The sequence below is a fragment of the Rhipicephalus sanguineus genome, chromosome 4, assembly GCF_013339695.2.
Source record: "Rhipicephalus sanguineus isolate Rsan-2018 chromosome 4, BIME_Rsan_1.4, whole genome shotgun sequence".
Taxonomy (NCBI): Eukaryota; Metazoa; Arthropoda; class Arachnida; order Ixodida; family Ixodidae; genus Rhipicephalus; species Rhipicephalus sanguineus.
In genome coordinates this window covers 52523086-52539343 of record NC_051179.1, presented here as the reverse complement: position 1 = coordinate 52539343, position 16258 = coordinate 52523086, and the positions used below count along the sequence as shown (strand labels likewise).

Sequence of the window (16258 nt, the reverse complement as noted above, 5' to 3'; positions counted from 1 at the left end):
CGCCCTTCGCTTTCGCTAAGAAGTGTCGGCGGCGTCGCCTTCGTCTTCGAAAGGTGTGTGCGTGCAATTTCGATTGGGCCCCTCCGAGCTTTCTTCGAGAAAGGGAAAGCGAAAGAAAAAGAAATCGCCGATGGGTGAAGCGAAAGGACCCGGCGCTGCTCGATTGAAGAGAGAGCGCGAGAGCAGAATGGTGGGAGTGAGGTTGAGAACGAAAGAGGGAGAGGAGAAGGAAAGGAGGAAGGGCAATATAGAGGGCGAGAGTGTCGATCCGGCCGCGCATGCGTGGCTGCGAGCGCGGAAGCGAGCAGACGACACCTCTTAAAAACAGGTGGACCTCGCCGGATGCCGGTCAATCGTCGCTCGGCAAGCAACGGCCGCAGCGCACACGCATCGAGTACGGCGTGCTGTCGGACGCCGAAGAAAAGCACCGCTTCGAATTTTTTGCGCCATCAGAGGACCTGGGATACCCGATGTTAGATCGGAGACCGTGAAACGGACTGCGACATCACCACGAAGGGGGTTGTTTTAAAGGGGGACATTTTTTCCTGTCCTGCGGTGGACGACGAACTTCACTGGCTGACAACTCGCTGACGGTTGTTCGCACTTTTTGTTTCTTTTTTTGTTTGGTTCGCCGTTTTTGTTGTTCCGCACCCGTCCGCCCCGACGTGCTAAGAAGAGTCGTCGACTGTCCATCGACGACGTGAAACAAGAAGTTGACCACGACGCCTAGTTCTCGTCGCCTGAGTCGCACGAACAACATGGTAAGTGTCCTAATGATTTCTTTCGGTGCGTGGTGACGCCGGTGACTTTTCCTTTAGATAAACATCTTGTTATACCCTCAACATGCTCCGTAGCTCAGATTGAACAAGAAACCGGGCAAAGAATAAGCCAGTTTAGATTACACCGTCGCACATGGACTAGAAACAGCTCTTGATTTCTGACGGGCATACCGCAATATCGACGCATCTTAAGTCATCGCGGGACATTTCATGGCCGCTGTCATTGTGGTCGATGTGCGGTAAGATGCTTCGTGACGTAGCTAGCGCATTCAAAGTTACATTTCTTGGATGGCACATATATAGTACAAGTGACAGCCCAAAGTAGGTCTGAATACTTCGCATTTGAAGGCAGCGCAACCACCCGCGAGCACTAATGAACGTTTATAACGAAGGTCTCGTTTGATTATCCTGGTGTAAGCTGTCGCCTTCTTTTCTCGCGTGCTCTGTTTGCGCTTGTCTTTTACCACTTACGCGTATTTCGCTTCCTGCGTTGTGTGAACTGATACACTAGTAAATGTACAGTAGGTATACGTATCAGAGGCAGCGCGAATTAAATTTCTATTTCTTTGTCAGGGCACTCCGATAACAACTGTCTTCCTCGCGAAAGTAGGATCGCTACACTCCGATAGTCAGCCACATTTGCGCAGGAAATAGTGAGCTAGGACTGTGGTAATTTTCTTAGTTTATCTACATCAACGAAATGAAATCTAGATAACGGCGCAATATTCGACTAAGCGTCAGCCATTGGTCCGGTGCTTAAGAAGAAAAGGAAACAACCCAAACAAATATCTCGGGGGTATGACATACGGGTGAGAACAAATAACAGCGCCGGAATTGGAAATATGTACAAGGTGTCGTGAACAGGTATATGCGGATACACACTGACGTTATTGATCAGGATTGCAGAACGTACTTGTAACGCGTAGCGTTGCACGTGTGTCAACATTCGAAGCAAACGCGGACATCGCGCGAGAAAGGAAAACCGAATGTGGCCTGCGAGGAAACATGCCGAGCTGGTGCTTCGTTCTTGTCGATCTTACAAGCGGGGAAGGAACATTGGGTTGCACATAGACCCTACTAGCGATAGAAAATTTTGTGTCTACAGTGCTATGAAAATGCAGTCATTCTCGTTGCCAGCAAATAATTATTAAATCGCGAGCGAAACACGTGGTACAATGATATGCGGAAAGTGGCAATGCCTAGAACGAATTATTCAAAAATATTAATTTTCCTACCTAATGCTGAGAGAATATATACCTAATTAAACAAGGGGACTTGATCGAGTTCTTGTCTTTAATTGTTTTTAACCCAGCCATGCAACAGTGCGGGGAGGGTTTTTTTTATTAAATGTGTTTAAGGAGAGGTTGGTGCCTATACATGTTTCCGGCTACTCCTCTTCCCTTACTTTTTAATTATCGTCACGAACTTATAAATAAAAGTAGACTCACTCACGGCATTGTCCTTTTAAAAGGAATGTTCTCACGTCATGCATAATGTTCACGCGTCGACAACAATGTTCTTTGGAGTATCTTAATTGAAGTGTAGTAATGAAGAAATACAGATAAACTAAAATGGACGAGCAAACAACTTGCCGGCGGCGGGGATCGAACCCACGACCTCTGCACTGCGCGTGCGATGCTCCACCAACTGAGTTACGGCGGTGGTCGTTTCCCCATCCACTTTCTTAGGTATTTCTTTATGTGTAACCCTGAAAGCGTTAGCCAGAGCCACTTGAAGCCATGGCGGCGAAAAGAACACGCAGAAACTTGTCTCGAATTTTTAAAACTCTGTAAGCCCACAGAGCTGACAAAAGTGCAGTTGCTAAGTTTTCAATTACATTGATTTTGCGTTTATTCTTGCGTTCTCATTGTATTTTGCCTGACTGCGAAATTAGGATACCCTACGTATTTTTGTGGTATATACCCTACTTTTGTGACAGATTTTGCTGTATAGTACGCGAATTGAATAACTTCTTCCCGTGCATTTTTTATGTATTATTTTTTGTACCCGTTACACTAAGTGCCACTGCAGACTGTTTGTAGTGAGGCACCGGTGGGCTGCCGTCAAGCTGCCACTGAGAGAAGCAGCTTCTACAGACAACTTCCTCCAACAGCATTAGGAAAACTAAACATTATTATCATTATTACAGAAAAAAAGAAGGCAAACCAGTGGGAATCGCTTATGACTCAACCTTGACTGTCACAGAACTTAAGAACAAACACTTTTTATTTAGAATTATAGCATGTGCACGAGGTAGCTTAGGAAGGGATGATGGACGGGGGGCGTACGACAAAAACTGTGTTTTAAAAAAGGAACAACTGTTCGTATATGCTGCCCAATAGGGCTAGTTGGCTATGAGATTCTTGATTCATGTTATCAGTGTAGCCAAATGAGGGTCATAAAGAGGACATGCGGTGTCATGAACACAATACAACTCCGCCCAGGAGTTGCACATAAGTAAAAATTCTAAGCGAGGAGGGTGGAGCGAACAAAATCGGTGCCTCTCAACCTAAAACAGACAGTGCTCAACAAATGATAAAAATTCTTCTTTCGGTCACCGATGTGACCGTAGGACTGATTGGCTATCCGGACGTTACATCGTTGCAATAACCTTCTCGATGATGAAGCCGCTCACTTTTTTTTTATTTCTCAGTTTCTCGCGATTTTCTTTTAAATTAGGTCCGAAATTCCGTACTGGTGTCCCCGTCATACCATAGAGAAAAAAAAATTCTGCAATCCACCCTGCGCCATTTTCCACCTTTATTTTCTTTTTAGTATCTCAGTGCCGGCAAATCCTTTAGCGGGACGTTCAGTTTCGATAACATATTGCTTAGAATAAACCGACTTTCTATATCCCGTCCAAACGATGCGGAACATGTGATTACACTTATACAAACCGGCAGGCATTTGCGCTCCCCCCCCCCCTCCCGTCAACGTTTGTACGCCCGTTCCACGTATTAATATACATCCGAGCGAGCGCACATATCTGAGAGGTGATGGCAATTCGGATGATGGAGGGCTGCCCACGACCAAAACGCATCGAGGATACTTTTGAGGAGGAAAATGTCTTTCCATTACGTTCTCCTAAGTACGTGCTCTCGGACACGAAGCTATCCTCGAAGATGGCGGTTATGAAGCCCATACGGCACGCGTGGCATTTTCCCACGGGTTCAGCTGCCCATCCAAACGTTTCTAAATCCCGTTTCTTCTTTCTGTGTTTTCATCCATTCACGTACGCTTTCGTGTTTCTCTTTCGTTCCATCTTTTCCTTCTTTCGTTCTTTTGCCTTGTTTTCATAACGCTGCAGACAAATAAGGCCTCCGCTATTGCTCTCGAGTACTTTAGAAGAAATAGAAATAAAATAGAAAAATAAATTAACGTTTAAACTGCGCGAGATTGAAAACGGGAACTGAGTCAACCCTCCCCGAGGAAAAAGGAATGACACTATTTGTTTTTCGGATAAAGCTTCCCCCGTCCAGTTTATTACCGCTAATGCTCTCGCTTATTGCGTTCTTGTCGAGATTCTTCCGGCGATTACGATCACGTGTAATTCGCTCGTAAACGTTGAAAAATGGGCGGGAGGAGGGCGACGCTACGTGTACTTTGTTCGGCTGATCTTCATTAAGTGGGCGCACCGCACATTAAGACGTTTTTTAGCAGGGCATGTTCTTGTTTGCTTTCCCACAAAGCGCTTTCGTGAGTACGTATATTTTCTCTCGATGTGTTGCAGGATTTGCGACGCTTAACAATACGGGACTGACTGTCGCTTTTTTTTTTGTGTGGACACCAGTTTAGCGGCCTTAACTACCCTCTATTATATAAAGTTGAAAGAATCTTACTATATAACGTGATAACCTCCTTATTCTTGTCTTCCTTTGTGACTAACCCGCCACGGTGGTCTAGTGGTTATGGTGCTCGACGGCTGACCCGAAGGTCGCGGGATCGTATCCCGGACGCATTTCGATGGAGGCAGAACGCTAGAGGCCCGTGTGCTTATATTTGGGTTAAAGAACACCAGATGGCCAAAACTTCCGGAGCCTTCCACCTTGCACGGTGTCCCTCATAATCATATCGTCGTTTTGGGACGTAACCCTCCCCCCCCCCCTCCTCAGTTATTATTATTATCCTTTGTGACTATGTCACTGTCTAGTGCGACGTTGTGCGCTTTTGACACGTGTTCAGGTTATGCTTTCGTCGCTGCAAAACTATGCCTCCAACAATTACCATAACATTACGGCGTCATTCCAGTTTTGTTTGTACCTCCCCCGTGAACCAACGTGTTAGCCGTCCTTAACCCATCGTATAAACGGTTTACTTATTTTTTTTTTCTGTCATTGTACATCGCATTAACCATATTGAACCACGTGCCTCGCTCTGTACGCAGCCGTATATACCCTTTCCCGCTGCTCCTGGAGCGCACCCAAATATTGATCGTTGCACTTTGGCCCAAAGCTGCAACTTAATCTAGGAACTTAAACTTAACTCAAAGATCTGGCCTTAACTGCTTGAGTAAGTGGGTGGGACAAATAAATGCACAGGCTTACGGCCATACCGATTTGCAAGGCAACTTGATTCATGCTTTTGAATGGGTAGACAACGTATAGCCAGAAATTGAAACACGCATCATTGTAATCATCTCTACTCTCATGCTTCTCTAATGTTTGTCATGTTTCTTTATTTTTTTCCTTCCGTTTATGTTTGGCAACCTGTGCGTTTCCTATCAAACATCTTTGGCACCAAGCCTTTGAAAAAAAGAAAAAAACTTTGTTGCAACCTCAGTTATAGAGATATGTTTTATCTCCTGAATACGTGCAGATGTGAAAAAAAGAAAACAGTACGCACCTCACGCTTCGAACTCGTGTGTGTATCATTCCTTGTATACATTAACGCGAAATTCATTTCTAAAGCAGCGAATCACTGCTGTGGAGCCAAAGTGTTGGCAAGAGAAGCGTTCTTTGCGCGTAGCCAATTGTTCCCTGTCCCTTTTGTTTTTTTTTTTAATTTCCGCTGGTTTTATCGGCCTGTGTCAATTTGCCAAGCTTGAAGTTTCCTAAGGCCTAGTAAATAGCAATGGCAAAGAATCGCGTCTGCGTAAACCGGACGTCTTGCTTTTCTGCTAAGCTACCCGACTAAGTGGGGAAGCCAACTTCTTGTTTAGTGTTGAGATTCATCGTTCGCGACTGGAGGCGCGGACGTACGCGCAACAAAGAAGTCACTGGTGTTTTATCAAAGCGATGTATATAAGTTCGGAGGACGGATACAGCCATCTTTTTCGTGCCAGAAGATACGATTAGTCGAGTACAACTGCATATGTGCTTGAGGTGATCGCAAGAGTTGCGTGAGGAGGTGACTAAGCCAATGTATTTCCGCTAACCCGGACGCTGCTGTCACGAAGCGTTCAGATGCGTCGCTTGTGACTGGAGGTACAGACGTACTACGCGCGGTAGACATAATGGTGATTGCTGTTTTATCAAAGCGCCGTATGTAGGCCAGCTCGGAGGACGGATACAACCGTCCTTTTCATCCAAGAAGATGCGATTAATCGAGTAGAACTGCATATGTGCAAGGCCTGACTGATCACGAGAATTGCAGGAGGGGGCGACTAAGGTATTCCCTTGCGTATTTTCCTTAACCTGATCTCTCTTGTCACGAAGCGGCCTGGTTAAGTCGTACATTAACCGGCGCTGCCGTATTCACGAACACTCATTCATTACTCACTAAAAGCGCCAACGGGGACTCCCGTAACCATACCAGTTGTTAGGAGACAACACGAACAATTCATCTGCTTCTAGTTATCATTGGGAGGACAAGGAGATTGTTGGAGTGTTAGACTTCCAAGAAATACCGTCTTTGGAAGATCTTGGAATCACGTACGATTATGCAACATGCCAGTAGATATGCTAGTGAGAGTTGCATTGCTTCCCTTTGATTCTCGTTCGCCTTTTTTTAATCTTTTTTTCTTTCCTTTTCGCTTACCCGACACGAATGCAAGTAACCACGAGTGACAGTACTTATCTTTCGCTTTTTACCTCGTTTCCTGTAATTACTATCTACAAAGGAGCTAGCGTGAGCGAGGAACAGCCTTACGCACCTAATCACACTTTATTCACTTAATCAGATAGATAGATAGATAGATAGATAGATAGATAGATAGATAGATAGATAGATAGATAGATAGATAGATAGATAGATAGATAGATAGATAGATAGATAGATAGATAGATAGATAGATAGATAGATAGATAGATAGATAGATAGATAGATAGATAGATAGATAGATAGATAGATAGATAGATAGATAGATAGATAGATAGATTTTGTTTATCTGAAGAAAAAAAGATACGGTGTTTAAACAAGGTTGTGTACGGTTGTCTACCCTAGACGTGGCAAAGGTGAAGTGAGATAACATGGCTAAAAAAATGAACGCTACGAAAGGCAACAGAGAGCTGGTATACTTGAAGATCAAGGTTTGCTTACAAAATCGAACATTCATATAGTCCAGTCACATTCGAAGATGGCGTTTTCAGTCGACTTCTCCGAAATAGTAGTTGCGTCATATTTCCTACCATACTTCCCTTTGGACCCCACAGGCAACGCGCACGCTTCGGCCCAAACCTTTTTTAAGCCTCCATTCCCTCCTCCCTCATGTGCCGAACAACTAACAACCGTGTTGCGTAGGACCTACTCCAGTCGTACAAGTAGGCACACGCCAACACATTTGTGCAGCGTGTGCACATACGGCCCAGGGTCTTCATTCTTCGCAGCTGCTACCCGAAACTTGAAAGAGCGTATTTGTCAGGATCACATTTTTGTGTGCGGATAAGCTATGGTATTTCAGACACTGGCATCGTTCTAAGCATTGCGCAACGTCACCCCGGCTTGCGAGTTACGCAGCATCGCGATAGCCGTGCGAGCTTCTCGCTTTTGTTCGTCTATTAAGCGCAAACCCCCCACGCGCCAGGACCCCATTGCGCGTATTACCTACACTTCACGGAGGTGAGCCGTTTGGGATCCGCTGGGGAAAGTGAGACGGCCAATTCCGAGATCACCTTTCTCTATCGTATACGTAAGCTCCGTGTGTCGCAATAAAGGTCTTCGCGTATATGTAACGCGATCGCATACCGTAGTTTCTCTGTTATAACGAGCTAGTGACTTTTTTTTTTTTTTCGGAATACAAAAATGTATGGACGTACGAAGCACGCGTTAGAGTCGAGTCTGATGCCGAATCTGCGACGTGTGTTCTCCATTTCAATATCTCGAATCTCATTTCTTGATCTCGAAGGCCAAGCACTGCTTTACAGCACAGCAACACGCCTGTCATTATTGTAACGCTACCTCAAGGTGATGTCGAATGAATGATGGCTGGTCCTCTGGTTCGGGTGAAATTAGCTGTTATTTCCCTAAGTAATGTGAACATGAATTTTTTCCCCGTTTCCTCCAGTCAGAACTGGGGCGCGCCTTACACTCGAGCAAATGCAGTAGTACGCGTGTCGTCCGGAGCATTTCTGTCGCTCAGGAGAAACGGTGCGGACGGCTTTGCGCAATCGAATATAACAGCCGCATACACTCGGCTGTTCTTGCACCACTGGGGTAAGCCCTTTGGCGACAGTGGCAATAAGGCGCCCCGTGGTATAGCCTCGTTCTCCTCTATATACTCTCTTCCTCTCTCTCACTATCTCCCTCTCTGATGGAATTCACGAGCGCTGAAAACGAGAGCTTGAGACATTTGTTCTCAGAGAATGGATGCGGTAAGCCCCATAGTGGAACGGCGCACCGCCGTGCTTCCGTAACCCGACTCCCCGTTCTCCCAAACGAATGAAAACCGTTGGTAAAAGCTTAGCGTTTTAGCGAGAACTACACAAACACCGTTTCGCGGCGGCTTCGTAACGTTGCATTCGCGCTACGCGTTGGAGTGACGAACAACTGGAGCAGATTTCCAAATGGAGAGAGTATAGAGACAAAAAGAGGAGAGATTAGAGGCACGGAGGTTAACGTGAAGGAACAGTCTAGTACGCTACCTAGGACGTGACGCCGTGCAGCACCGAGATATTTTGCGTATGCACACTATGTCACTGATTGCAAACTAAATTGTATAGCTCCTCCATTTATATTACCCATTTTTGTGGTTAGCAGTCGTTGAGCGTTCGCCGCATAACGGTGTATGCTCTTGCGCAGTGGAGCTGCGTCACTTGTTTTAGTTACGGAATAGATCTTTGGGGACGCATGGAGTGCTGCGCGAGACCCTTTGTGTTGTGCGATAGTTCAGATCGCGCTCGGTAAGGACAGCCCTCCTTTTTTACCTCCGTTCTCCGGTCCCCGTCATGGCTGCGGGAGAAGATGACAGTCGCGTTCCGCACCAGCGCTCGCGCCGCCAGACAACACTCTCAATAATGAATTGTCTGACAGGTATAACCGACCATACACTATACAGATGTGTTCGTCAACGCCTCTCTTTTCTGCAGAATATACACTGACTTAATCAATGAAACGACGAGCAATCGAAACATTTCTGTCAAGTTAATCTAACTTGACAGCAACTGTTTGTCCATCACTCATTTTATATTGTTTCAGCAGTTCACCATGTAAACCTTACCGACTAAATAGATATATCTACTATCAAAATCGTGTGGTTTGTATCAGTTTGTGTAGCCAGACGGTTTGAGCTTAACGAAGTCTGTAGTCCCCACCTAAGATCAATTTACAAGCAAGTCGACTTCCGACACAGTGCCGCTCTCTTCTTCTTACGCGCCTGTTAGCAAACACGACTAGTGCATTACGGGCCGGAAAGAAACTCGGCGTTCGAAAAAGAAGAAAGAAAGAAAGAGGAAACACCTTCATAAACGTCGTAGGGCCAAAACATAACGGACCATGCAGGAAGCCTAATGCGTCGTAGCTGGTCAGCCCCCCACGCTCTCGCGTGTGCTTTTACGTTCGCTCGGTTCCGCTCTCTGCGCGCGCGCCTCCCCTCCCCCTCCCCTCCACCTTCTTCGGCTGTTCATACATCGTGTTACACGTGCCGGGTCGGCGGAACCGCCAGTTTTTTACGCCGCTTGTGTATCTAACCTTTTCGCTACTCTGTAGCGTCTTTGCTTAGGCGAGAGGTTATGCGGAAGCGACACGACCCGGAAAGACGGAGACCTCGCTCCTGTTCCTCCTACCCGCGGGCTCGCACCCATTTGGCGCCGCAGTTAAGCTAACTGTCTCAAAAACTCTTTTGAGCGTGCTTGAATCAGTGCAGATGGAATGCTAGCACGTATACACTCCAGTAACAGGCGGTATATCGTTATATTAAGTGATGAAGAGAGAGAATACACATTAATTGCACACAAAGAAGTTGTCTTGCCCCTGAAGGCAGGGCGTCGGTGATGGTCGAGGATTATACTCCAGGTCTCCGCTGGCCCTTGCCATCACCTCTGCCCTTTGGACCAGCATAAGATGGTATTGAAAGGCCGGGCTGGACAGCAGTGCCTCTCATTGTTCCATGTTATTGTTCATATTGTGATGTTATTCGCTATGTAGTGTACACTCCCACGTGATGTGGAATGGAGTAGGTGTGGCCTCACACCACGGGTATATATATTTGTATGCTGCGGGGTAGAATACAGGTAGCCTATGTAAGTTTGTGTATGTTTCTGAGGCTGATAGATTCAACGTGATAGGATGGCAATCGGTTGATGCAGGACAGGGTTAACGCGTGAGACTTGCGTGCGGCCTTCGTCCTGATCTAGTCTTAAATCTGATGGTATACCGGCCGTGGTAGATTAGTGACTACGGTGTTGCACTGAGCCTCACGCAGGGCCGCTGCATAAAGCCTGCACGAGGACGCGGGTTCGATCTCTAGCCAGGGTGGCCGCCGTTCGATATAATTGCGAATATGCAGGTGTGCTTAGATTTCGGTGCACGTTAAAGAAACCCCATGTAGTTAAAATTACTCCGGAGTCCTCCGACACAATGCGCCTCATAATCAGATAGTGGTGTTGGTGGCTCGCACCTCCAAGCCATCTGGTGCAATGAGCGCTTCGTTGTGTCTTCAGTGCTCAGCACATCCCTGACGTGTTCAAGTATAGGAATAAAATTACAAGTGAACTTATTTTTAAATAAGGTAACTCGGCTTCCAAATTGCCTTCGTTTCACCACCATCTCTATCTGACTCTCTCTTGGCTTACTCAGGTTACCTGCGTTAACTAGCAATCTGATAAAAGTTTAACAGCCTTTTTTAAAGATCCGAACAGACAGGCGTATTCGCTTGCTTTGTGTATATATATATATATAGCTTCGCCAGTCCACGATCGCGGTACGCTATATCTAAGCCACTACGTTCATACGAGGCCGTAGTTATGCGCACAACCATCCAGCGCAAATTGTAATCATCCTATCGGCTCAGGGATTGCGTAGGCGCACCGCATTATCAGAGTCGCCGCAGTACGGTGCTCTGCAGCTTCCAGAGACCTTAGTTTAGATGACGCAAACAAACCACGTTTCATCTCAAATTGCTGACGTCGTATCGAGTCCTAGCCGATCGCATAGAGAGAATCAAAGCCAGATATATTTGTAGCACCTGGAGCATTCAACTTGAGAGATATAGAGTGAGCAGGAGAGAAATCCCATTACTGGCGTAAGCGATGCGTGCGGGCATCGACTTACGTTCCGTCCCGGTAAATCTGTGCAATGTTGTGAAACGCGGAGGCACCGTATAAGTGTCCGAAGCAGCATAGCGACGGGAGTACGCCAATCACCGTGGCAATGGGCTACGTAAACCATAATTTAAAACCTCAGGCACCACGTCAATGTGCCGTCGAACTGCTTAAATCTAACAAACGCCTGATTATCTCAGTCGTCCAAGTTTATATTTGTTTCTGCGGAGACGCTGCACACTAAGAAAACAAAAAACATTGTATGTTACAGTTCTCGGTGAGTTTTGGCCTGCCAAAACTCTCTTTAAAGACTGAATCTCTTCAAGGATGAAAAATCCTCGAGCACGGATTTTAGCCGGAGCCAACGTTCGGACAAGTGGTATTGTCTTCTTAAAGGCATAGACGTTGACTCACTTTTGGAGATCATCGTATACTCTCTTTTGAGAGTCGTGGGAGGCGTGACTCTCCGAAAGAGCGTTAGCGTGTATCTTTAAAGAGAGTTATATATGTGGCAACTGGCAAGTGAGAACTCACCACAAAGAGTAATGGGCATTTCTTAATAATAATAATATCTGGAGTTTAACGTCTCAAAACCCCGATATGATTATTAGAGACGCCGTAGTGGAAGGCTCTGGAAATTTCGACCACCTGGGGTTCTTTAACGTGCACCTAAATCTAAGTACACGGGCCTCAAACATTTTCGCCTCCATCAAAAATGCAGCCGCCGCGGCCGGGATTCGATCCCGCGACCTTCGGGTGAGCAGTCGAGCGCCATGACCACTAGACCACCGTGGTGGGGACACGGGCATTTCTTTTTTTTTTTTTACGCTTTCTCATTTATTCGCTTCTGCCTGTAACGTATATACCGTCCATTGGCGGCGTATCATTTAAACAACGTCAGACGAAGTGGGGCACTACATTTTATCGTGAGAACCACCCCTCAAGGCACACACGCAAGCTCCGTGAGCCCTCGGCAGTGTTACAGCTGCTCCCAATTCACGGGCCCCAGCTTATATAGAGATCCCTATACCGAAGTTTTCTCCGGCGACGCGTTAACGAAATGCGTTTTGACAGTCGCGTCGATTGGGTCTTCCTTTCTGTGGTCTCCTCCTCCTCCTCCTGTCTGGCCTTAACACTCGAAACGTGTGAAACGTGCGGCATGTTACGAGAAACGAAAAGTCGAACGGGAACACGTATACGCGTGTGCTAGGCTTGCGGTCAGATTGTACGATTTTCCTCACGTCTCCGGAACAGTCGCGACGCTCTTGTTCTTAACGTCAGCGTCGGGCGCGCGTTAAAGAGAATAGAAAATTCGCGGAGATTATACGAGCAGCGCAAAGCATGGAAGGAAGATAAATTAGGAAGGAAACCTGTTTCGTGACCGCGCCACCGGTTTCGGGGCGGAATAATATAACCTTGACGACGTGGCGGCAGCGGCGAGACGGTGTATTAGACGACGACTGATGAATCTAACAGGACTTCGGGAAAGAAGACCGTACACTGGTTCGACGGTTATAAAGACGAAGAGGTAGAAACAAATTCTTAAAAAAAAAAATAAAAAATAAATAAAAACGCCGTCTCGATCACGATGCCAATCGCGAATCCTTCTCAAAACCCGCAAGCAACCTACTTTCGTAACTGAGCGTCTCGTATACCGATTTTCTTTCTTTGTTATTTTTTTTCACCGCTTCCTTTGAAGTTCGCCTCGATACTGAGGTTCGCTTCTCGCTTTGAAAAGTCGACGCGACGTACTATGCTGTGTCAAGAATCTAAGCACGTGCCGACGAATCGCGACAAAAAGAAAAATCCCCTTCTCCGCTACCGAATCGTCGATTGAGCCGAATTCCGCACCACCATTTCGTCTTATTTTATTTCATAAAGAGACAGAAAAACCGACATCGATACCAATTTACTTTATACCATCACGTAACACGCTTTCTTCTCTCTCTTTACCCGTTCTCGTCGAATAAAAAAGGCTGGTTATATACGAAGAAACACGGAACGGAACGACGATACCGAATTCACAGTACGTGCACGTTGTATAGTACAAGCGTGACCTGCGACTCCCGCGTGCTTTTTGACGGGGTATTTTTTCGTTTTGTCGATTCCGTCCGTTGCGACACGCAGTTCGCAGCAAATCGAGTTAACCTGCAGTCGTGGCAGTTTTCGATATCGCGGAGCTCTACATAAGCGAAGCGCCAACGCTCTCCGATACGTGCCTCGGCTTGTTGAAATAAACGCACGGCCGGTGCAGTATTACATATATAACAGGCTTCAAAAATGGCAATAAAAAGTGACCGTGTCTGTGACAGCGTCGTCTTGTATCTGAAAGCTTCGACGTTTGTGACTCTCGCTGGAGCAACGTCTCTAGCGTGCGTGTGTAGGGCGTGAGGTCAAATTTACATATCATAGCTGAAAAGTACGAGCACATATATCGGGCACATTGTACGTCTCTTCAGACTACGCGAAGAAAGGCTGTTTTACCCCGGTGTGATATCCGCGAGAAATTTTATGTGTGCGTCGCCCTATAGTGATGAAATAATCTACGGTACTTCGCTCTCTTTACATTGCCTTGTTCCCTCGCTGTAGACATCCACATCCGCTTCTTCTCCACTCACCAGTACTTTCTGTATATTTTTTTTTCTCTTCAAGAGCTGGCAGGCGTTGTAACCTTCATGATGGCTATCGCCGGCAAGCTTTGATTCTCATCCGTATGATTGTTTTTACATATGTATCTGAGGCGTACATAGTCACTGAGGCGTATGACCTTCGCTGATGACTAAGCTTTCATCTATGAGCTAAATTTTTTTCCTTGCGAGCCTAAAGTTGAATAACGAATAGATGGAAAGGGCTTGAGCTGAAAATCAACGTCTTAAAATTCTGCACTGATATAGGCATGTCAAAAAGGGGGGAAAAAATCAACTCAATTTGTGCGCTTTTGCCAACACGTCTCAAGTTTTCCTTTCTTTTTTTTTCTTTTTTTTGGTTACGCAAGCCCGAAAGCGCTCAGATGTGCTCGACGAAGTCGTGCTTTCTGAAAGGATAATTTATTACATGGACACTGAGTGCTAGCTATATTCGGACGTGTTACTAGAACACACGATACTTCTTCCTTTATATATTTTTTCTCATCTCCCGTCTCTGTCTCTTTCTTTTACATAGCTGTACTACTTCTTGCTTTTTTTTGCATCCTTCTGTGACTTCAACCGTGATTTACGCTCTTGACTAATGAACCGCTCCCTAACCAAGTTCTACGGCTTAAAATAAGTGCGGCTTAGTGTGTTAGCGTTGTAAAAAAAAGAAAGAAATAAAGAAAAAAGCGCAGAACGACCTTTCGATCCTCCTTTGCCAAATAGTGCATCAGTATTCGTGCAAAGGGCTCAGCGCCAAAAATAAAGGAAACAACTAAAAAAAAGTAAAAAAAAAGGATAGGGTGCCGAAGAATCGAAGGTCTCGGCTTTCAGGGCCTCTTGTCAAACGGCCAGCAGCTCTTCGGTCTCGCCACCACCAGATGCAGCTTTGCCTCGCGCTCCCACAAGCGAAGAGTCAACGAAAGAAAGAAAGAAAGAAAGAAAGAAAGAAAGAAAGAAAGAAAGAAAGAAAGAAAGAAAGAAAGAAAGAAAGAAAGAAAGAAAGAAAGAAAGAAAGAAAGAAAGAAAGAAAGAAAGAAAGAAAGAAAGAAAGAAAGAAAGAAAGAAAGAAAGAAAGAAAGAAAGAAAGAAAGAAAGAAAGACACGAGCAATTTGGCAAGGACTCATTATGCCTTGAATAAGAAAAAGCAGTGAAGAGAAGAGGGGGGGGGGGGGTGGAGGAGGAGGAGTGGACGATCAATTGCTGAGGCAAGAGAGGGTCATCCGAACGGCTGTTAGTCCTACACCCCCCTGTGTATACGCACAAATCCAAACCGACACGCTGTGAGGACGCGAACCCTACGGTATCACACGTGAATAGAATTCGGTTGGTCCTACCCTCCTCCTTCCCGCCTTCCCGTTCCCTACCTCCCACTGACACAACAGGAAGAGAACGGGAACTCCCGAAGTCTCTCCAAATTAACCTCGGTGGGGCCCGGATTCGCTGATGTTAGAGCCGGAACGCAGGCAGAGAAGAAAATAAGAAACAGAAAGTGTACGGGAAAGTAAAACGGATAAAACGACATCGACGTGCTCGTAGTTGTACGGGACAAGAGGACGGGAAAAAAAGGAAGAAAAAGAAAAGGAGTACAGGAATTAAGGGGAGCCGGCTGCTGCAGAAGTGGCCTGCATTTACGGTTCGCCTGAGCGAAGCGTTAAAAGAGGTCGACAGTTTGACCCGCCGAGTAGCTGCAGACTGAGAGGACCGAATCTTCGAACGTTTCTTCTTTTCTTATTCTCTCTTTTCGGCGAGTAAACATCGGACCCCGTCCTGATGGAGGCTGGCCGTTGAAGCGTGTCTATAGGTGGGAGACGGGTGCGTGCGCGCGCGTGCGAGCGAGTCTTTTCAGCTCTTTGGATTCGGTGCATTCTCCGTAAACGATGCTGACTTTCGTCAACGACGTCACGTATTCCGCTCTGAGGCGCCGCGCTGCAGATTTTTTACGACGCCGTAAAGTCGCCCGTAAAGGATATTTGGCGTCTCAAAAAGACCCCGGAATCGACAGCCCGAACCACTGGAAAAAAAAAAAGGAGTCGGCGTAAAACTATTATACCGCTTAAGAAGTTAGAGCGAGACTGCGCAGAACGCGGACATGACGCTAGAGAAGTGATCGATTTGAGTGAATCGGCGTGTTGTTGTGAGGGGAGCGCAAGCCATACTTCAAAGATTGTTACGGTGAACCAGTTTACCGTAGTGAACTAGTTCACTGTTGCT

The 16258-nt window shown here is 46.2% G+C and overlaps 1 protein-coding gene across 1 annotated transcript in view; it reads left to right on the top strand.

Moving 5' to 3' along the window:
* Positions 1–290: 290 nt before the first annotated feature.
* LOC119390000 (mucin-19) overlaps positions 291–16258 on the top strand; it is a 94142-nt gene continuing 78174 nt past the window's right edge. The window contains exon 1 of the mRNA XM_049414617.1: positions 291–761. Within this exon, the coding sequence (XP_049270574.1) occupies positions 759–761 (3 nt within the window). The 5' untranslated portion in view covers positions 291–758. The remainder of the gene's footprint in view (positions 762–16258) is intronic.